Source organism: Daphnia pulicaria, chromosome 1 (genome assembly GCF_021234035.1).
Source record: "Daphnia pulicaria isolate SC F1-1A chromosome 1, SC_F0-13Bv2, whole genome shotgun sequence".
Lineage (NCBI taxonomy): Eukaryota > Metazoa > Arthropoda > Branchiopoda > Diplostraca > Daphniidae > Daphnia > Daphnia pulicaria.
The window spans coordinates 25,816,469-25,837,990 of record NC_060913.1 but is presented as its reverse complement, the minus strand read 5'-3'; the positions used below and the strand labels follow the sequence as shown (position 1 = coordinate 25,837,990).

At 41.6% G+C, this 21,522-nt stretch overlaps 3 protein-coding genes across 10 annotated transcripts in view; all 3 read left to right on the top strand.

Annotated features, from left to right (window-relative positions):
* The window catches only part of LOC124320214, a 186,511-nt gene extending 177,413 nt beyond the window's left edge, over positions 1 to 9,098 (top strand). The window contains exons 6-15 of the mRNA XM_046782965.1: positions 85 to 198; positions 292 to 356; positions 429 to 802; positions 889 to 995; positions 1,072 to 2,396; positions 2,457 to 2,474; positions 2,545 to 2,730; positions 2,794 to 2,880; positions 6,554 to 6,826; positions 9,056 to 9,098. Of these exons, the coding sequence (XP_046638921.1) occupies positions 85 to 198; positions 292 to 356; positions 429 to 802; positions 889 to 995; positions 1,072 to 2,396; positions 2,457 to 2,474; positions 2,545 to 2,730; positions 2,794 to 2,880; positions 6,554 to 6,826; positions 9,056 to 9,098 (2,592 nt within the window). The remainder of the gene's footprint in view (positions 1 to 84; positions 199 to 291; positions 357 to 428; positions 803 to 888; positions 996 to 1,071; positions 2,397 to 2,456; positions 2,475 to 2,544; positions 2,731 to 2,793; positions 2,881 to 6,553; positions 6,827 to 9,055) is intronic.
* The window catches only part of LOC124314010, a 379,219-nt gene that overhangs the window by 340,814 nt on the left and 16,883 nt on the right, over positions 1 to 21,522 (top strand). For 5 of the 8 annotated variants that reach the window (XM_046778991.1, XM_046779020.1, XM_046779001.1 and 2 more), the window contains exon 1: positions 21,383 to 21,503. The exons of 1 other annotated variant lie outside the window; for it this stretch is intronic. The gene's annotated coding sequence lies outside the window, so the exon portion shown is untranslated. Of the gene's footprint in view, positions 1 to 21,193; positions 21,213 to 21,263; positions 21,320 to 21,382; positions 21,504 to 21,522 lie in introns of those variants that run through there. 2 more of the 8 variants (XM_046778955.1, XM_046778963.1) reach the window with 2 other exon arrangements.
* Positions 9,527 to 10,536, top strand: LOC124320212. The gene is made up of 5 exons (XM_046782950.1): positions 9,527 to 9,619; positions 9,687 to 9,894; positions 9,967 to 10,142; positions 10,204 to 10,278; positions 10,466 to 10,536. The coding sequence occupies exons 1-5, from the start codon at positions 9,562 to 9,564 to the stop codon at positions 10,534 to 10,536; spliced, it is 588 nt and encodes a 195-aa protein (XP_046638906.1). The 5' UTR covers positions 9,527 to 9,561.

Sequence of the window (21,522 nt, the reverse complement as noted above, 5' to 3'; positions counted from 1 at the left end):
TCTCAAAGTGAGTTTGAAAGATGATATTTAAGGAGCTAATGCCTATCTCTTCTCTTGGAAAACCTTGTCATGCAACACACACAGGTTCCCCTGCGCGACGATGGATCCAATCAGCCCTCCTTGTTCCGCAACCGGCCTCAATCGTTCTGCACAACTGACCCCCGGCGATTCTCCATGCAGACCTCAACTACGCCTTGCGTCAGTTTCTTTACCATTTCAAAATCTCCCCAGTTTCCAGGGGGGCTCTTTTAATCAACGTTCATTTATTTCTATCTCCCTGTGTGTGTACAGATCGTTAACAGTTACGCTCCTAGACATTCGGATCCCGACTGGAAGATCAGCACTTTGCCCGTTCAGTAAGTTTTTCCAGTTTGAATTTCCCGGGTTTTTTATTTTTTTCAATTTTTGTCTTGTTTGTATTGTTCCAGTCGAACGACCAGTGATGTACCGCACGACACTGAGATTTCGGGATCGAATCATCCGTTCCGCTACGGTGGGCGGCTGGCCTACACGCAGCCCAACACTCCGGAATTGTCTGCGGCTCTCTACCGACGCCAGGTCATGTCCAGCGAGGCCCTTTTGGACGACAGGCGATCGACAGGATCCATGTCGAAACACGTCAGCTTCGACGCTTCATCCCCTTGCTCGGAGATTTATACTTCGGCCGTTCCGGCTAATGCTTCCAAGAGCCAGGAGAGGCTCCTTGATGGTCGTAAAACTCCTGAGCCCTTTCTAGAATCCAAGCGACATCCGCACCAGACGGCGGCATTTTCGCCCGTCCTAGCCAGAGCCATTCTTTTAGGTATTTTTATATCAATCGCCATGTTTTCTTCTTCCGGAATATAATGATGACTGACGTGTGCGTGTGCTTTCATGTTTGCATTATAGAGAGATTGCGCCAGGCGTCGATGCGGAGCCAGGCAACGCAAACGGAAGGTTATTATAATTCGACAACGTCACTCTCCTATCCCAGTTGCTACAGCGGCGCCGGATCGGTAACGGATCGATACAAACCCCCTTATCTATCCAGCGCAGCTTCTATCCTTAATTTCTTTTTATTTCTTTTGACAGCAAGTGTCAATTCCGGGGGCTGCCAGTACCGTCACACGTCAAGTTCAAACCAATTTTGAACCGCGTAAACAAACGAAACGGCTCACGCGGAGCTCATCGGCCGTCAATCAGGACGCAGAAGCGGAAGGAGAGGCCGCCGCCATCAAGACGGAGGCGGAATTCCAGTCGCTCAAGCGCATGCCGGACGAGCTGAGTCAATCCCAGCCGGAAGAGATTGGCGACTATAAGAAAATCTCGTCACCTGAGCGCGGCGGCGGATCGCCCAGCAAACAGCGGCGCTCCAACAGACGTCGGCAGCTGTTGAAGGCCCTGTCGGAAGGAACGATCCTGCTGGATAAGAAACGGGCCCGGCGTTTCGCTTCCGGCTATGTGGAGGTGAACGTGCAGGACGAGCGTTCGCCCGTCGAAGAAGAAATTGTGGCCGGTCGCGTTCTGGTTCACGACCCGACCCGCTACTTGAGCGGAAGTGGATCCAGCGATGATGGCAGTCTCAACGACGACGATCTCTTTGCTTCCTCGCTTCCGGCGAAACCAGACATGAACCGCTCGTTGGGCTTCACCGACGTGGAAGATGTCGTCTGGTCTGATTCGGAGCCTCATCCGCACGATGGGCCTCCTCCCCATCCGGCGGAAGAAGGCAAACTGCTGCAGGCCCAGAAATCGTTCGACTCGAACGCTTCGTGTCCGGATACGGCCGGCAACTATAGCGACGAGTTTGGCAGCACTTCGCAAGTCACAGTCCTCCAGCCGCATTCATCCGCCCGGCAGAGCGGAGGTGGTGGCTCGGATGACAAAGGCAGCACCTCCTTTGTTGTTACCTGCGATTCAGATTTAGATCCACCCCATCCGCCCACTCCGCCTCCCAGGCGACCGCCAGCCCCCACCGATCCCCCATCCGCCGAACTATCCGAGACGGAGAAGGAAATCATGGTCCAGTTTCCACCCTGGCCGGGATCTCAGGACGCTCAGGAGTTGCTTCCGGCACCACCCAATTTCGCCTGCTCATCCCTCAACTCGTCTCAACTTCCCTCGGCGGATGAAGAAGAGGATCAAATCGTGACGTCATCAGCTCCTCCACTTGCCACCGCAGCCATCGCTCCGGATATTGATCCGTCGAGTCCCAACCAGCAAATGAGTCAGCGTGTTTTATTGCGTCACTTGAAGAACGGCTCGAAAAGCATGTCGGAGACTATTACTTCCGTCGATTCCGACTCTTCCGGACGTCGAGTGAAGGAGCATGAAACGTCGGCCAGCTCTGAGCCGCTCAGCCTTCCACCCAGCGAACTGAATAGTCCCCTGCAGGCGGACGTTAATAACAGCGTAAAGTTTGTCTAGCCTTTGACGGTTTGATTCATTGATTCATCAACAATCAATCAAACCGTTAGCGGCTTTGACCTCTTGAGGTAATTTCCTATTTACATGCTGTTTATTATTAATGCTCAATTAAAGTATCTTGGTTAGGGCGAATGGCAGGTCGTTCGTTTGTGATGTCAATGCTGGCTTTAGTTTTGTGAAAAATTCGGCAAAATACTACGACGATTGCGCCAGGATTCTTGGAAATATAATTCCACGTCGTTTGGCGCCCACTTTACATATTCCGTGGGCTCTGCCTTTCCAGCTCGATGACCCACCGATAGTGCCTACGACTTTTGGCAAGATGTATTAAAATGTTTTCAGCGAAAAAGTCGATACGATAATTAATCAGGATTTCGTTTTTGCCAGGATGGAATTGCGTCGTGTTGTGGCCGTCATTCGTCACGGAGATCGGACGCAGAAGCAGAAAATGAAAATGGAAGTCCGTCATCCCAGGTAAAAGAGAAAAACAGAACTCATTGTGCTAAAGAAAACTTGAATCCTTCTCAATTTATTCGTAGATTTTTTTGCTCTGTGGACCTCCTACGAATCCGAAGTCAATGGACGCCATTTGAAACAAAAAAAAAAAAATGCACAACTGCAGGAAGTGCTCGATATAGCCCGCTTTCTCTAATATCAGGAGTAGTTGCTGGTTCAGCTGATCGGAAACTAGAGGAAAAACGCGGCAAATTAGAACAACTTAAAACTGTTCTAGAATTGTACAGTATTACTTACATTATACTCTGGATAGCTAATTTCATATTATTGGCTGATTTTCTCATTTTCTCAAAAGCTTATCTTTCTTTTTTATTTACTGATAGCCTTTAAACAACTGGTTGGGTGGAGCACGTGAGGATTTGGTCGACATGTTCATCATCCACACGATGGAAGAAATCCAGGGCTTGTTGGATGCTCACGAAGAGTTCAAAGCCACGCTTGGCGAGGCGGATAAGGAATACCAATCGATCAGTCGGTCTGGTTCAACAAGTCGAGTCGTTTGCTAGCCAGCACAGCATCCCCGGCGGCTTGGACAATCCATACACCAGTCTTACGGCCAAGGTATTAAAAAAAAAAAAAAAAATTATTCACTTGCTCTTGTCGACTCCTCTGCTGCGGATTTTTATCGCGGAGATAACACGGGGGTCGTTTTTTGTTTTTAAAATAATTTCGATACGATTTTATTGCTGATTCACTATATTTGCGTGCTTTAAATTTAATTTGGCGCTTATCAACTGGGTCGACGTTGGCGTTGATTTAAAAAAAAAAAATCACTTATTTATTATGTGTCGTGTGTTTGTGTGGCCCAAACTAACTGCTGCAAACGCTCGTTGATTTTGTTAAAAGGATGAATCATCACCCAAGGTAAACCATGGCCTGTTTGCTTGGTGAAGGGGCATGTTCTTTTATGGGGAATGTTCTTTTTTTTATCGTTTTTCATTTTTATTTATTCGGATTTTTTCACCCTTCTCTCCAGCCCTTCAATTGCCTTAAAAGTTGTACTTTGTTGTTGGACTAATTTGATTTTTCTCTTGTTTAAGGACATAACTTCCAAATGGGCGGAAGTCCGTCTGTTGGTTCCTCAAAGGGACGGCACTCTGGAGGCCGTCCCGGCTTCGTAAACAACAGAACAATGAGCTTATGCGCCGCCAGTTTGCCGAAAAGGCTAACTCGGATGGACCATGGATTGAGTGCCAAATGGACGCCGTGGCTTTGATCGCAATGGGAATGCAGGTCCGTCTCTTCAAAGACTTGTTCTCCTTTTGATGTCGTCAAACTGATTTTCTGTGTATTTTGTCGACTGAATGAATGTTCAGGGATCATTGGAGAATCAGTTGGTCCGCTTGAAAGAATAGGAGCAGAACGTCTACGCCTACAAGTCGCACATGGAAGAGTTGGAGAAGCTCAACCAGGGCATTCAAGAATCGATGGTGTTTGAAAACCGATACACACTCATAACCGCCTAAACCGCCTACACCATGGAAACGCTTCGAGTCGGCTGGGAGCAGTTGCTCACCTCCATCAACCGGAACATCAACAAAGTTGAAAAACCAGATTTTGACGCGCGATTCTAAAGGTATCAAAGTCTAACAAGTTTGGTTATCGACAGGAAACGTCAATTTGGTTCATAGGCAGCATGATAGAACAGATTATTATATGGACAATTTCTTATGTTGTTTCGACACTTTTTCTCGAGTACTTATCATGTAGCCAGACAAATAGCCTGCAATAACCTTACTATTGCTTTCCGGCTTCTTTTTTTCTGATTCCCCACCATGTCTAATTTTCTAGATGTCTGGAGAACAATTGCTTCGGTAAATAAAGTCGATAAAAACACACCATTCAAATATAGAAAACCGGCTCTTACTTGGGGAAACCTGCGTTCGGAAATTCCCTCTCAATAGGCTGCTATATCAATCGGTTGTTTGTATTTTAACGGTTGACAATTGCTATGCGCCATCAGATAATCAAGGCTGTCAGACGCGAAAGTTTCTGCTATAAGAAAGAATTTCAATTCTAGACACTGACTCGACACGAATGCCAACAAATACGATTGTTTATATGCGTTATCTGACTATCTCTCGTCTATGATGCAGGTATATTTCTAACAGACAGGAAATCATTATGTGGGAAACTACTGTATAGCGAAAGGCTGGATGAAGGTAAGCTATTGTATATGCCTGGCTTATAATGTAGTAGTTGTCAAACGTTGTTCCACCAAACTTTCCCGCCTGATCGGGTATAAACACAAGAGAGAGAAACGGTTCCATAGCAGAGTCAGTTGACCAGGTGTCGTGAAAACAGCAACATACATCCCATTGAGTTGCTATTCTCTGCCAAGTGTATTATTATTAAAAACTGTGGGCCTACTACAATATTGGAGTTCTAAGGCCTCATTTTAGGTCAGTGCTAATTCATTTTCATTTAATGAAGGATTAATTTATATTGGTTGCGCTGCACTGTAGAGTTTCGTGCGGGGAGTGATGAACGTCTCTAATATTGTCTAGAATTTCTTTAGATGTAGTTATAACAGTGTTAAATAGCAGTGGTGCGATTTTAATAAAAAAGAGTGAAGTTATAATTAAACGTTATTCATGACACTCTTGTCAAACTTATATTTGTGACGTTACAACCACCTGTTAACCGTTTGGCTGCAGTGGGAACTCAATTTGGCCTATTATAAAAATTTTACAAGCGGGCAAACCCTCTTGGAATTATCTCCGGCGTATCCAATTTCCGTGCATGAATTATAGCTGAATTTATTTATTTATTTAATTTTCAAGAATTCAAGATGTTGCCGCGTTGGACGGTTGGCGTGCTCATTTTTGGCGTGCTGTTTTCTGTCTTCTCCAGCAGCGAAGGCGTCGAGAAACCGAAAGGGTCAAATGGTCGAATTAAAAAGATATTTGAATACGTCAAAATCCCTTTAATCGACCTGCCACATTGAATATCAACCCGAACCCAACAGACTTTAGCACGGCGCGGCGCGGCGCGGCGCGACGCGACGATGATGTGGTTCAATACGATCAGCTATAGGCTACTATACGATCCCTCTGGATTGGGCTTTGAATTTAAATTACCGTTCGATGGACGTTACCAACCGATTTTTGAGACCGAGAAGGTCAAACCTAATCGTAACCCGAATTACCAGACATCACCGAGTCCTGAACCGACTTACTCGCCCCCATCGACTATACACTGCCACCTTACTTTGAACTTCCTCAAGTTGAACCTGCTCTTCCTCCCTATGTCCCTATTCATACCGTGCCGAAATCTAATTATAAACTTGAGACATCACTCGACATTTCATACACTACTGTGTCAATCCATACAGCAGTCCAAACAGCTGTCAATCAATACAGCAACGAATATCCTTACTATTGCCCTAAAGTTGGTGGTTACGAGTGGTCATAGCCCTGGCCGGCTAGCTAAAGATTGCGTAGTGTGGTACGATCTCGTTCTGATCACTACTGCCCAATACTGCCTGCTGCAAACTGCCGGATGGACAACCAGGAACTTGTTGTCCGGATCTTCGCCGTAACGGTAAATATTTCACTGCCTAAATTTTGTTTGGTATTCCTATACAGTACCAGAGCTCTATTTCAAATCGATTTTTATTTTAACTCAACAGGTTATGGCGAAGCTATCAAGAAAACCAAGAAAAATGTGAAATGTGTGAGCATCAGGGTATTGACATTTACTCTGTGAACGCGGCTGCTCACGCGGGTCGCTTCAACATGAGGTTAATGGACGAGACGGAGAAATTCCTCCGCGACAAGAACATCACCATCAGACCCAGTTCGTCATCTTACGCGCATTTACTTTTCCAGACAGCGACCGAAGCTGAACATCTTAGTCGTGCCGCATTAACTAGTATTGAGACAACCAGAGAACGTGGCAAAAGGTATTTTTATTTTCTTCAAATTATTTCAGCTTCAACAATAAAATGACTCGATATTCAATTGATGTAGATTCGAAATGACTCCAGCAGAAGAGGCTGGTTTGGGTTTGACTCAATTCCATACGAGCTACTACTACGAGCTACAACTTACGAGCTACTACACCGAGCTCCGAAGTATAACTCTGCCCCGAGCTACATCACCAAAGAGCCGGAGTACTACACCGAGGTTCCCAAGTACTACACCACTAAGGCACCCAAATACTACACGACTACGTATGCTGCCCCCTGCCTACTACATCGAGGCCCTTAATTACTACAACACCGAAGCGCCCAAGTACAATTGACGTTGCCCCGAGCTACTACACCGATGCCCCGAAGTATTACTCGGCGTAAAATGAATTGTCTTCAAACAAGTCGTGTAAAAGGAGAGAAAAGGAGGCAGAAATCAGTCGAGTGATGATTTTCGAAACGGCAATAACTGCATTGCTCGTGCTCTGCTCTTCGTGTAACCAATTCGTAATCATGGGTAAATATTTTGTTTTTTACATTGAGTTATGTATCAATCCTATTTTTATCTATATTTGTTAATATTCCAGTTGGTACTCTTTCCTAATTGTTTGACAGTTATTTATACTGAATATCAATGTTTAAATTTATGAATTGTTTAGTTAACTATAGTGACGTGCTGCTGTTGGGTGTTGTGATGGCTGGGTCGACCGCTGGTGTACCTTTGTAATTTTGTATCATTGGTATGGCGGATCACAAATCACAACGCCGCCGCCTTACTAAACAACAACCAACGACCAGTTACTACACCGAGGCTTTAAGTACTACACATCTAAGGCGCCGGAGTATTATACCACAACTTACGCTTCCCTTGAGCTACTACACCGACGTCCCGAAGTAATACTCTGCCCCGAGTTTGACCATCAAGGCACCGGAGTACTACACGACTTAGTATACTGCCTCATCATCCTTCACCGATCCTAAGTACAACTCTGTTCCCAGCTACTACACCGAAGCTCCAGCTTACACCACTAAAGCGGTCGAATACTACACTGAAGCCGTTCTTATTTATGCCCGACCATGAATTTATCTTACCTTTCCCCCGATTTTACCCGCATTATGTCAAAAGGCATACGAAATTAGCCCCTGAACGCCTCCTGTCAACGCGTATGTCATTATATTATGTCTAGTCAAAGAAAAGGGTGAAACAAGGGTGACAAAAAAGCGCTGACGCAACATGTGGCCTCAGGCTTCCCATCAAAAGTGTAATCATTTGATGTGAGCATCTATATTAAATGTTAGTCATTCAGCCAGAGGCTTCGCTGCTACACATCATGACTCTCTCACCTAGGTATTAAATTTAATTAATTCAATTAAATGTAATGTAATCAAATATTTAATTTTAATTAAATATTAGATTACATTCTTTCAAGTGGCTGCCACTTGCGTGTTTACTCATTCTCCTACCAGCTCAGTGGTATTATGCCAATACTACCAGTTATAGTCCTGTTTATTCAGCACCACAAGTGTCCAATCGACCGGATCTTTCTTACGTATTCAACTATCCCTACACGTCAGTTCAAATTTGTCTTAAAGTTGATTTTTCTTTAATTCAATAACAATTGTGGATAGCGTATGACGTACTCCCGGAGAGGAACCATGGTGTCCTGCTGCGTCTCTGCTAATCAACCATCTGTGTTTCAATGCAAACCTGCCATTCTCTGTTCACCTTGGTTCATTGAATGACTCTACAATCCTTGGTGGTGTACGGCAGCAGATGGAAGTTTCGGAGCTTGTTGTCTATAGACATTCTCAAGACAACATGTAAGTTACCATGTCTAATCAGTGTGAATTTCCAATGGTAATGTTTAATTTATTCAATAACCCAGCTTCTGTTGCACGATTCCCCGAGTCGAGTGAGTTGACAGCCATGCCCAGAGACATAACCAAAGACGAGATGAGTCGTGCTGTTACGGTGGCTCGCCAGCACGTGGAAGAGATTAGTGCTTTCGAATGGCATGCTGGGAATAACATGTTAGCTCCCTGGCAAAATTCTGCGGCCTACAGCTACAGTGCTACCTACCACCTATATGCCTCACTCATAGGCCAGCAGGAAGGAATTGAAAGGACCTCAATCGCTGGAAGCGTCTAGAAACTTGGCTAATGTGTAAGTTATTCTTTTAAATTTTTGTTTAAGATTATCTAAATTGTTTTTTGAATTTTTAGGTTGAAACTTGAACCTGAAATTGCCGGGTTCGCACTGCTGTAACGAAAATGTAGGACTTCGCCCGTGACACTGCAACACTTGTGTGTTAAGGAGACCGCTCTTTCGTCCATTTGCCGTGCATATCCTGCTTGCACTGCAATGCATCTGCTTTGTACAACAGGTAAAAGTGTTTTTGAATGACTTTGATACAGATTGAATAATGCTACTCTGAAATTACTTAGGACTTACGACGCTTCATATGCAACAATCTTGCTTACCCCAATTGGGGTAGATCGAATTCGCCTTTGGAACGCATCTTACCTCCCCAATACGCAGATGGTGAATTTAATAGTTAGCTTCATTCAACAAGTTTACTTATTGTCCTAATTTTTAAAAGGCATTTGGACGTCCCGTGAATGGCCGGGACTATACCTCCGGGCTCCAGTTGACTCTGTCAGCCGCATCTTTCGTAAGGCGTCTCAGATTATCCCGACAATCAATTCAATCAATTAACACAATTACTGTGATGCACTGGGGTCAACTTGTCGCTCACGATATTACTCACGTTCCTACTTTCCGTACATGTAAGCTAATTAATTCATTTTCTCTGGTTTTAATGAGCAAGGCTAATTTATTTTCTGTTGTGAAAAGTGACCAATTCGGCGATTCAATGTTGCACGGGTGACGGCAAGTACTTGTCACCTGAGCGAACTCTGTTTCCCCACCGAACCCACTTTGTTTCCCCATCGATGTGGACCACGACAATGAATTCTAGAGTCAATTTGGCGTTAGCTGTCACGATTTCGTCCGCTCTGTCATCGCTCCTCGAGAAGATTGCAAATTCGGTTATGCCGACCAGGTACTGTAGCTCGCTTTTTCCCTAATGATGCAATTCATTACTTTACTTGATTCGACTTGATTATGCAATTAGCTCAACCGAATTCCGGCCTATCTGGACGCTTCCGTCATTTATGGCTCGACTGCTGCTGAAAAAGTTGTCGTGTTACCCCAATAGACAATCGGCGGGGACTATGTTTGTTTTACCAGTCGATCCCGATCGAAAGGATTGTATTTCCGACGAATACGGAAGCCAATGCTTCGTCGCAGGTACGAATTCTAAAATAAATACTGGTTGGTTTGAATGTGGCTAATTTGTTTAAATAATCAGGTGATCAACGAGTCAATCAGTACACTGGTCTAACTGTGTCTTGCACATCGTCGTTTGGCTTCGTTTGCACGACAAGTATGCTAACCAGCTGGCTTTGATCAACTCCCAATGGGACGATGAGAAACTTTACCAGGAGACTAAGGAAATCGTTATAGCTTTGGTGCAACACATCACCTACAACGAATATCTGCCATCTGTTTTTTGGGTAGGTCAAACCGAATTATTAAGTCGAGAATCTTTCATTTCTATTTTTGTTTTGTAGGACCCAATTTAATGGAAGAATACGGCCTACTCCCTCTCACAACTGGTTACACTTACAGATCCCGCTTTTAAGGCTCAAATAACAAATGAGTTTGATACTGCTGCATTCCGTTACGGACATTCATTCTCTCATTCGCAACTATACATGCAACGAGTAAAAAAAGTTGAAAGTGAAGTAATAACATTGAAGTGCTAACTAACGTATTTCTTTGCTGTTATAGACTATGATGATACCTACTGGTTTGTTTAATCTCTGTTTGCATCAATGAGAACTTTTTTTTATTTGTAAAATGAGCCAGTTTATCACAAATCTATTTTACTACACAAATTAACGGTTGTACTTTCTCTCTCTCTCTCCTCCGCTGCTGCTGCTGCTGTGTATGACTCGGCGAGTGTGTTGGGGGTTACCCTCCGCTCCAACGGCAACCTCCCCATCGCCGTCATAAATAGGTTTGAATCGAATTTTGCGTCTTAAACACATGGGAGGTACGTTGTCGGACGCTGGTGGAATCGCTGGTGTTTCCATCACTTTCAAACTTTTTCAAAAAAAATTTTCTTTTTTTTTTTAATTTTCGTGCCTGTGTTTGTTACTGGCCTCGCACGTTTGACCGGCGTTTTCAACTGTTGAACAAGAGGTTATCCTCGTCAGAGACCGCTTGCTAATTGCTAATTTGCTAATTGCTAATTGCAGAATTTACAAATCCCCGTCATTTTTCTTGTCAAATTCTTCCGTATATTATTCTTCCAGTCTAATTCTTCCATGTTTTTCTTCCGGTCCATTTCTCTTCCAGTCACTTTCTTCCTTGTTCTACTTCCGGTCCTTTTCTTCCAGTCCTATCCAGTTCCACCCTTCCGCTTTATTCATCCAGTCCATTTCTTCCATCCATTTTGTTTCATTTTCTTCCTCTGTTCCTTTTCTTCCAGTCCTATCCAGTCCCATCCTTCCGCTTTATTCATCCAGTCCATTTCTTCCATCCATTTTCTTTCATTTTCTACTTCCGGTCCATTTCTTCCAGTCCTATCCAGTTCCACCCTTCCGCTTTATTCATCCAGTCCATTTCTTCCTTGTTCTTCCTCCGGTCCTTTTCATCCAGTCAAATTCTTCCCTGTTCTACTTCCGGTCCATTTCTTCCATCCACTTTCTTTCATTCGCTTCCTCCGGTCCTTTTCTTTCAGTCCTATCCAGTCCCATCCTTCCGCTTTATTCTTCCGGTCATATCTCTTCGAGATTTGTCTTGCATTTTTTCCGTTCTTCCGTTTCTTTTCCTCTACATCGCGCCTTATTTATTTCTTATTTTTCTTAAAAAATTTGGTGACTTTCTTAGCCCCGTTTTTAACATTTTTTATCCCTTTATCTTTTTTTTCTTTTAAACTATTACCAAATTTTTGTATTTTTTCTTCTACTTTTTCTAATTTCTTTTTGAACAAATTTTTTTTATTTTCAGATGGTTTTGTCCCGTCTTCTTTTGGTTTCTGCGGTTCCCGTTGCCCTTGTGCTGTCTGCTGATTGGTTACAGTTTGTTTGACTTTTCTTTCCTTTTCGCTCTTAGTTGTTCTTTCTACGAGCGTCTCGTCGGTAGGTTTTGTCTTGTCAGGTTTAGCTTTCCCAACCGGTTCTTGCTTCTTTGTTTTAAACATATCAGAAAAGAATTTCCCCAACCCTTTTCGGACCTTTTTTTCAGGTTGAATCGGAGGTGTTGCATACTCGTTATCCGGTAAATATTTTGCTTTTGAGTATTCTTCGGGTTCGTGGGGGTGCGGTTCATTCAGTTGTTCACTTGGAGCTACTTCCGGTACTACATTTTCCGGTTCATCAGCACCAGCAGCTTCTTCCGGTAAATTTGGGGCTGAGTATTCTTCGGGTTCGTGGGGGTGCGGTTCATTTAGTTGTTCACTTGGAGCTACTTCCGGTACTACATTTTCCGGTTCATCAACACCAGCAGCTTCTTCCGGTAAATTTGGGGCTGAGTATTCTTCGGGTTCGTGGGGGTCGGGTTCATCTAGTTGCTCACTTGGAGCTACTTCCGGTACTACATTTTCCGGTTCATCAACACCAGCAGCTTCTTCCGGTAAATTTGGGGCTGAGTATTCTTCGGGTTCGTGGGGGTCGGGTTCATCTAGTTGCTCACTTGGAGCTACTTCCGGTACTACATTTTCCGGTTCATCAACACCAGCAGCTTCTTCCGGTAAATTTGGGGCTGAGTATTCTTCGGGTTCGTGGGGGTCGGGTTCATCTAGTTGCTCACTTGGAGCTACTTCCGGTTCTACATTTTCCGGTTCATCAGCACCAGCAGCTTCTTCCGTAACCTCCTCCGCAGGATATGCTTCAAATTCTTTTTGGTTTTTGATTTTTTTTTTCTTTTGAGCTGTCGCAGTTTCACCCATCGGAATTGTCCACGCTACTGATGGCCGGCTTGGATGTATTTTAGCCTTATTTGCTGGTTGTCGTACTGGTTGCTCAATCGTGGTTCCAGAAACATTACGATCGGGGTGATACCCGTCGTGATGATTCTGGTTTCCGTCATAATTTTGAAAATGACGACCTTGTTGGCCATTGGAATTTGTATTTCCAATTGGATTACATCCGTAGTGGTGAATAATCCTATTATCATAGTTGGTTTGATTTTGGATGAAAACGGTAGTTGGTTGTGGTGTAGTGGTTGTTGGTTGTGGGTGTTGTTGGTTGTAGTGTCTATGAGATTCTGGTTCTTTTCTATCGCGCCTGTTAACACCTTTAGGTTGGTTGTAAGGGCTATTTTGATCACTTAAAATGTCCATCTGGACCGGATAACGAGGTTCTGGCCTTCGTACCGTCTGAGATCTGATTCCATTCCCGGATTCATAGACTACCGGGTGTCGATTATTAGGTTGATCATTTCGCTCGTTTGGTTCAGCAGGATTGGTACTACAAGGACCTGATGGACGGTCTGATTCATTTCGATTTTTGTTTATTTCGGAATTTTTAGTTTCATATTGGCACCCGTAATTATTAACGATTGTTCCGTTTCGGTTATCAATATAAATTATGGTTTGTGAGATTCCGGTTGAATTGGTGTCGGAGCCATACGCCTGACATTGGGTTCTTGCCTCGTCTGGTTGGTTTGTACTTTCGGTATTTTCGATAATATTGCAGTGGGCGTGTTCCCCACTAATCAACATCCCATCACTGAATGGGATTCCAAAGATTTTTGACATGTTGAGAATTATTTTTTTGTCTTGTGTGAAAAACAATCAGTTATTTGCTTTTTTTCTATTTGAATCTGGCGAGTTTTTTTGGTAAAAACAATTTTCAGTTGAAACAGTGTGTTGGTAGTCACACCTTTACATCACCTCATGTCGAGCACCCTTATATTACCTCGCATCCAACTTTCCCTTTCGCAACTGCAATCCTGAGGGATTTTTATTTCACAGTCAAATAGCCTTGCAAGTTATTTGCATTTAATTTGCTCAACTTATATTTCCCTATTTTTACACTTAAAGTTCAATGATAAAAATTTAAAAATAACAATATTTTAGTTTAATAACTGCACAATTAAAATTCAAATCTGGTGTTGCGTCATGGTTGCGCAATCAAAGATTGCGTCATCACGGCGATGCTATAGACATCTGGTGGAGATTCGTTTGGTTATTATCACCTGATTTTTCAATAATAATAATAATTCCATAACCATAATCACCCAACAAGCAATAGCATATCTGGTCAGAGTAAAATAGCGGTAATAGATAATCATTAGCTAATACTTCAGTTACTCTGATTCTGTTAACTCACACGAACGATTAGCCTGCCTATCTCAGCAAGGGCAAATAATGTTATGTTTTTGTTTTTGCTTTTTTTTCCGATGGAAAACGTGATTAAAAGTTACACTTTTCTCATACATGCGACCTTTCGATGGGCCTGTTAAATGCTCCCATTTTGATTTGAATCAATTTCTTTTTCTCTCATCAATGTGCCGTGACGAGATGTAGACTGACGGATCAATCTTATCACCTTGTTCTTGTTTTATTTACAGTCTTTGACGGCTATCCATTTTCGTGGGTGCTGCTAGGCGTTTAAATCTTTCTATGTTTTAATTCAGAATCTGTATTTGATTTGCCATCACTGAATAAATCTCAGGGAAAATCCTATACTATCCTATACTATAAAAGAATAAGCCTCTTGGGCGGAGCAAAAAAAGTTGTGCTCACGCGCTGATTGGCTCCCAGAGTTTCTACCTGTTTTGGGTTCTTTACCCTCAAGGGAAAATCCTCGAGTTGCAAGAGGGGAGGCTGAGTCGCTGAAGGGGGGATCGAGCTAGGGGTGGAAATGTGGGGAAAGGAACACTGAAATTCGTTCGTTTTTTTTACTAACGATAGTTGTTAAGCAAAAATGACGTTTGTAAAAAATGAACTTCATATTTAACACTAAGGGAAATGTGTTCACGAAATAATAAAGACTAAAATCGGCTTACTAACATAGAAATAACGAGACGGCAGTATGTGAATTTCACTCACCACGGTTGGAGCTACAGCAAAGTATACAAAGGGTGGCAGAGACAGATTGAAATAAAACTGTTCTTTCACACAAGGAATATAGTGTGAATGAATCAGTATTAATTTCAAAATTTCACATGGATCTTAGAATCAAAAGGGAGAATAGTCATGTTTTCAAGGAGAAAGAAAATCGCTTAAATATTTTTAAAGTGTGTCTTCTTTGTCTTGGTGTAACACTACGGCTTCTATATAAATTAATTCGCGAAAAATTTTGTTTCTATATTTAATAATAAAAACCCTAGAATTAACGGATAATAAAAATAAAAGACAGAAGAAAAAGTAAATTTGATTCACGGTCAAACAGAATGAAATTGACTCAATTGCTACCAGGAAAAACGTTTGTGACGGGTTACAAATCAAAAGACAACAATACCAGTCTTAAAATTAATAATAAAACCCCGAGAAATAACGTATAAGAAAAAAAGATAGAAGAAAACGAATTTGATGGTCAAACACAATGCAATTGAATCAAATGCAACTCGGAAAAACGTGAGTGACGGGTAACTAATCAAAAGACAATAATACCAGTCTTAAATTAAACTGTTTGATTACGCATCCGCGACTAACACAGACCAACATTTCGGGGAAAAGACGAATAGCTCTAACATAAATATTAAGTGAGGGGCAGACAGAATATCAGGCGACGAATCGACGGGCAGGCAACGAATATTGGGTAATAAATAAAATACGGACAAGAAATGATCAGGCTAATCAAGATATCACGCAATTCAAATAAATGGCAAATAAAAAAGTGTACAACTTTAAACGAATAAAAGAAAAAAAGTGATCAAAAAACCGCAAAAAACGAAAATGGTCTAGCAAGAAGAAAATTAACTGGCAACAAGGTGACAATGAGTTTGACAGGCAAGATGTCAAGAGCGGGAAAAAATTTAAATCACTCTGAATCAAAATAGAACATCAATCAAATCAATTGTTACTAAAAAATCTTCGCAACTTAAAATGAATAAATGAAAAAGGTCTAGCAAGAAGAAAACTAACAAGGCAACAATGAGATGGACTGGCAAAAATGTCAACAGGGGAGAAAAATATAAAAAAATGGCGAAGCAAGCACGGAAATTTGTTAAATTTTAAAATTTACGACAGCTGTGAAGTGAAAACGACATTTGTAAAAAATGAACTTCATGGTTAAAACCAAGAGGAATATGTTCAAGAAATAATAAATACGGGAATCGGCCAACTAACTTATAATTAACCAAACGGCAATGTGTGAATTTCACTCATGTTGATTTGAGCTAGGCAAAGTATATAAAGGGTCACAGTGAAACAATAATTAAACCGCTTTATATCCGTATAACAAGTATTCCTGTTTTGAAGAGTTCTATTTGCCTGTCTTTACCAAAAAGAAATTAAACTGGCAAAAGGAAAATGTCAAGGAGACGATACGATTTACGGAGAAGATGTAAAATGGGTGGAGAAATAATTCCATCACTCTAATACAAAATGAAAAAATTCAGCAACTCCAAAATTGCAACATCAACGACTCTGCAAAAAAAAACTAACTCCAGCGTGACTCGAGCCCACGGGGGTGGGGGCCCTGGAGGGGCACCCCCGCGGCCGCGAAAGGAGTGCTGGAGATCCTCGCGGCTTAAAAGTGGAGCCCGCGCCAATAGTCGCAACAACGACCACTCCATAAATAAAAACCTATAACTGCCACTAACTTTGGTTAGGTTAGGTAAGGTTAGGTAATGTTAGGTAAAGTTAGGTTAGGTTAGGTTACCAAGTGCTCCGGAACAACAATCACGGCAAAGCCGTGAACAGCAAATTTAGGATCATCACGGCGAAGCCGTGAAATTCTTATTTGGGATCAAAGTCTTTACAACTTAAAACGAATAAAAGAAAAAAAGGGATAAAAAAACGAAAAGGGTTTAGCAAAAAGAAAATTAACTGGCAACAAGGCGACAATGAGTTTGACAGGGAAGATGTCAACAACGGGGAAAAATTTAAATCACTCTGAATCAAAATAAAACATCAATCAAATCAATTGCAAATAAAAAATCACCGCAACTTAAATTGAATAAATGAAAAAAGTGACCAAAGAAACAAAAAAGGTCTGGCAAGAAGAAAATTAATAAGGCAAAATAGGCAACAAATGAGATTGACGGGCAAGATGTCAACAGGGGAGAAAATTATTAAAAAATGGCGAAGCAAGCACGGAAATTTGTTAATTTAAAAAATTTACGAGAGCTGTGAAGTGAAAACGACATTTGTAAAAAATGAACTTCATGGTTAAAACCAAGAGGAATATGTTAACGAAATAATAAATACGAGAATCGGCCAACTACCTTTTAATTAACCATATGGCAATGTGTGAATTTTACTCATGTTGATTTGAGCTAGGCAAAGTATATAAAAGGTCACGGTGATTTCTACAGTAATAGGCTCCCTATGACGTAGAAACAAGACCGCTTTGATTGTTATAAAAAGTAGTCCTTTTTTGGGGGTTTCATCTGCCTGTTCCCCGTCTGCCGTCAATAGCAAAAATAAATTTAACTGGCAATAGGAGAATGACAAGGAGACGATAAGATTAACAGGCAAGATGTAAAATGGGTGGGGAAATAATTCTATCACTCTGATTCAAAATGAAAAAAAAAATTCAGCAACTCAAAAATTGCATCATCAACCACTCTGTAAAAAAAACTCTGCTACTAACTTTGCTGATACAAGCGGAAGCGGAACGGATGGCCGCGAGAGGAGTGCTCGAGATCCTCGCCGCTAAAGAGTGAAGCCCGCTCCAAAAGTTGCAACATCGACCACTCCATAAATAAAAACAAATAACTGCCACTAACTTTGGTAAGGTCAGGTTAGGTCAGGTTAGGTTAGGTTAGGTTAGGTTAGGTTAGGTTAAGTTAGGTTAGGTTACCAAGTGTAGTAGCTCCCGAACAACAATCACCAGCAAATTTAGGATCATCACGGCGAAGCCGTGAAATTCACATTCTGTATCATCACGGCGAAGCCGTGAAATTCTTATTCGGGATCATCACGGCGGAGCCGTGAAATTCAAATTCGCGATCAGCACGGCTTAGCCGTGAAAATAGGTAAAAGGTTAGGTTAGGATAAGTTATGGGTTTTTTTCGAAGTAATCTCGAACGACTCGAAAAGCAAAAGTCAAAATCGCTTACGAAAAACACGAATCCACGTTTTCTTGGAAAATCATTAACGCACCAAATTCTTATGTTTCCGTTACGTTAGCTTCTAACTGGCACAAGATTACTAGTTGAATATGATATTTTGGTTGCCACAAATTTGGATTGGACTTGCGACAAATATTTAGAGAAGGGGCTGTCGCTTTCGTTGAGCAAATGACTCACATCAATGTTTTCAAAAACAATTTCTTGTTGGATTCAGAATATTGCCTAAAATTAATTGCCTGTTAATTCCAAATCCACGGAAAATGAAAGGGCGCAGAAAGTCATAACATTATTTTATTGTTGCGCGATCAAAGAATCACGACGACGCCATGGTCCTATGGCCCTCTGGCGACGTCGGTTAATTATGCTTCCCAAGATCTTAATTTTTTTCAAACTTTCGTGCTAGGGGTATGAGAAATGGGTTATCACGATTCAGAGATAGAGCGGTTTCTAAACCGACGGGAAACCGCAATTTGCAATGACGAGTGAGAGCGGTGAGATGTGTTTTTTTTTTAAACCTGGCAATGTTGCACACCAAAATGTCATCCAGAATCTCAGATTTGATTGTTTTTGTTTGCAAAGCAAACAAGATAGTTTTTACTTAAAAATTGAAAAACGATTTGTATCGTGACTTGTATCGTGACTTGTATCGTCGAAGAACTATGCGGTATGTCAAAGTATTACTGTTAATTAAACCGAAAGAATGAATTACATAAACAAAGAAAGTCAGTTGCATGGCAACTCAGTTGCATCAGAGATGCAAATGTTTTGCCTAGTAAAATGGTTATATACTTTTAGATTAGCTTAGCTCCTTGTGTCATAGTAACACGTCAATATTCAACCCTTTGAATTTGTGTCTAAGAAGCTATACCATCTATGATGTACAGCTACCAACAATCCCAAATGGCACTTTTTGTCGAGCATGGCCTGAATTCAGGAAGAAAAGTAATAATCTCTGTTAGTGGAAAAATTTATCATTTAGCTAGAATTCAATCAAAGAAATTCGGGTGAATTTTTATACTTTCTAGTAGCTGTTTAGTCTAGTATTCTAGTAACTGTTATAATTTGTGATTCTCTTATTGTCTGAACCAGGTTAAGAGAGCTCCAGTGATTGCTACTGTCCATTTGATTTGCCGAGAGCTTGACTGACAGATAACAATAGATGTAAAAAAAGAATCTCTTGTCAGGAATATTGAAATGACTGAATCTAGATCCTGCTTTACATAGTTTAGATATTGGGCTTGTTTTGATCCCTAATATCTTGTGGCCTTGTGGGGGCTAGTTTCATTTGGGCTTTAATCTTTTAGTGAAGCCTCTTTGGTGATTCAAAAATGTACAGAAACTGTCCTGTTTACCTTTCTTTTGTCATTCCCTAATGGAGAAAAACAGGATTACTGACTAGCCATACTTGACAGTTACTGAATAGTGATGAATTGAAAGTGAATTAACTATTCCAAATCTCTAATTAAGAACAGAAAATAATTTTGGTTCAATTACTTCTGTTTTTAACAGTGCCCCATGGAAACACCTTTGGTTGACAAATTGCATAGACCTTTTTCTCGGAGACTGTGACAGTTGGTATCCGATAACGAAATATTTTATTGGTGCATCTTTATCTTTATGTGCAATTATCTTTTTGCGCAGCCAAGTCTTAGTGAATCATGATAATGAAGCCTTCATCAAAATCAGATTATTTGCTGCTATTTAGTGGAAAACGAGAAAGAAGGTCGCCAATCCGAAGGTTGTAGTGACCACCGCTTGAGTTCTGATTTTGGACGATCTAGGATTGATTGATTTGAGGTATTGTTGATTGTCGCTACCATCTTGTTTTGAAATATTATGAAATAATTGAAACTTGTCTTTTCAGGTTCATCCGTCGCTACTGTTCCATGGATTAAATCCACTGGGGAAAACTGACACTGTTGGCCGCTGCTGGAGTCAATTTACTGTACAGCATTCCGAAAAAAGGTTAAGAGATTCATTTTTCACTTTTTGTGATGACTTGAAATTGTCGTCAATTTATTTTTGGTTTCTTTTAGTGATGGTATACGATCCAAATACTTTCCAACAGCAGATTGAGGTAAAACTTTGCTGATGTTTCCAATTACTGTTTACTTGCCCAAACAAGTACTAGAAAACAGTTTGTGACTATCTGATTTTGACTTGTGTGTTGCACGGGTTTGAGTAACTCTTTTTTTTAAATTTTTTAGGCGCAACTTGCTTATGGGCGGATTTGAAGAATGGCAGGAGTTTGGAGTCGTTTTACTTGGGTGCCAATTTTGAAACAAAGCTGAAAAAAGATTGTGTTGCACGACAAATTCTTCACCCCGACAAATCTCTTTCTTTTCCCTTTCCGGTGACGTCGCACGTGTAGGCTACATTCATGTGAATGTGATTTTGAGCCCCAAATTTCTTCGATGAGGTGTACCGAACGACTGATAGGTGGCAGCTGCATCCGCTTGGCATTTATTCATGAATCCACCCCCCTTAAAAAAAGAAAAAAAAGGTATACACACATTTATTTACTTTTCTGGCTTTCCGGCTGATTTACATGTATGCAAATGAGACATTTGAAAATGAAATTGCGTCCTTGTTGTACCAACTGAAGAGTAGGCCTACAAAGTGCTGCCTTGGAAAAGCGCAGGGTTGCATGGAAAAAGGGAATTTTGCCAAAATGGCGAAACGCTTTCAGATGAAGTAGAGAATCGATATTTTCATTTCCATATCAACAGCTCCTCTACTAAAGCTACGTGAATGGTCTATCTTCACGGACCAAGGACATCCGGCTTATTCCAATTTTTGTCCCCCCCTCTTTCTCACATTCTTTCCTCTCGCAGTTTATTTTATTTTTGGCTCTCAGGTGGTGGGGCTGTACTTTTAGATTTCAACCGGGTTATAACGTCCAATCCGTTTCAATTTGCAACAGTCGTCGCCGGGGTGCTAAAGCTGAAGAAAATGGGAACCGACGCGCGTTAACAAGTTTATCCGCGCTACTTCCGCCTCCTCTCCAAAAGTCGTTGTTGGGCTCTTCCAGCAAAGGGAAGAAAAACAGGAAGGACCGCTCATAGTGTAATGTGACGTTTGGATATGTCATATCCTCTTCCCGCTTGCTGTTTTTTATTTTATTTTGACTACAACTGTTTTGTTGTCGACTGATGAAGACGTTGTGCAAGCGAGTCAGTCCATTCATCACGGAATGTGTAATGAAACTCTTAATAATTTTGTTTTCCCGTTGGCAGTTGCAGTCCAAGATGAATAGAGGAAGCCGGGACGTGTCGGACAAATGATAGCGCGGGCGGTGTGTCTGCGGATGACCACAGGGAATAATAACGACAAGAACATGAGCAACAACAACAACAAGTAATATTATATAGGGAGG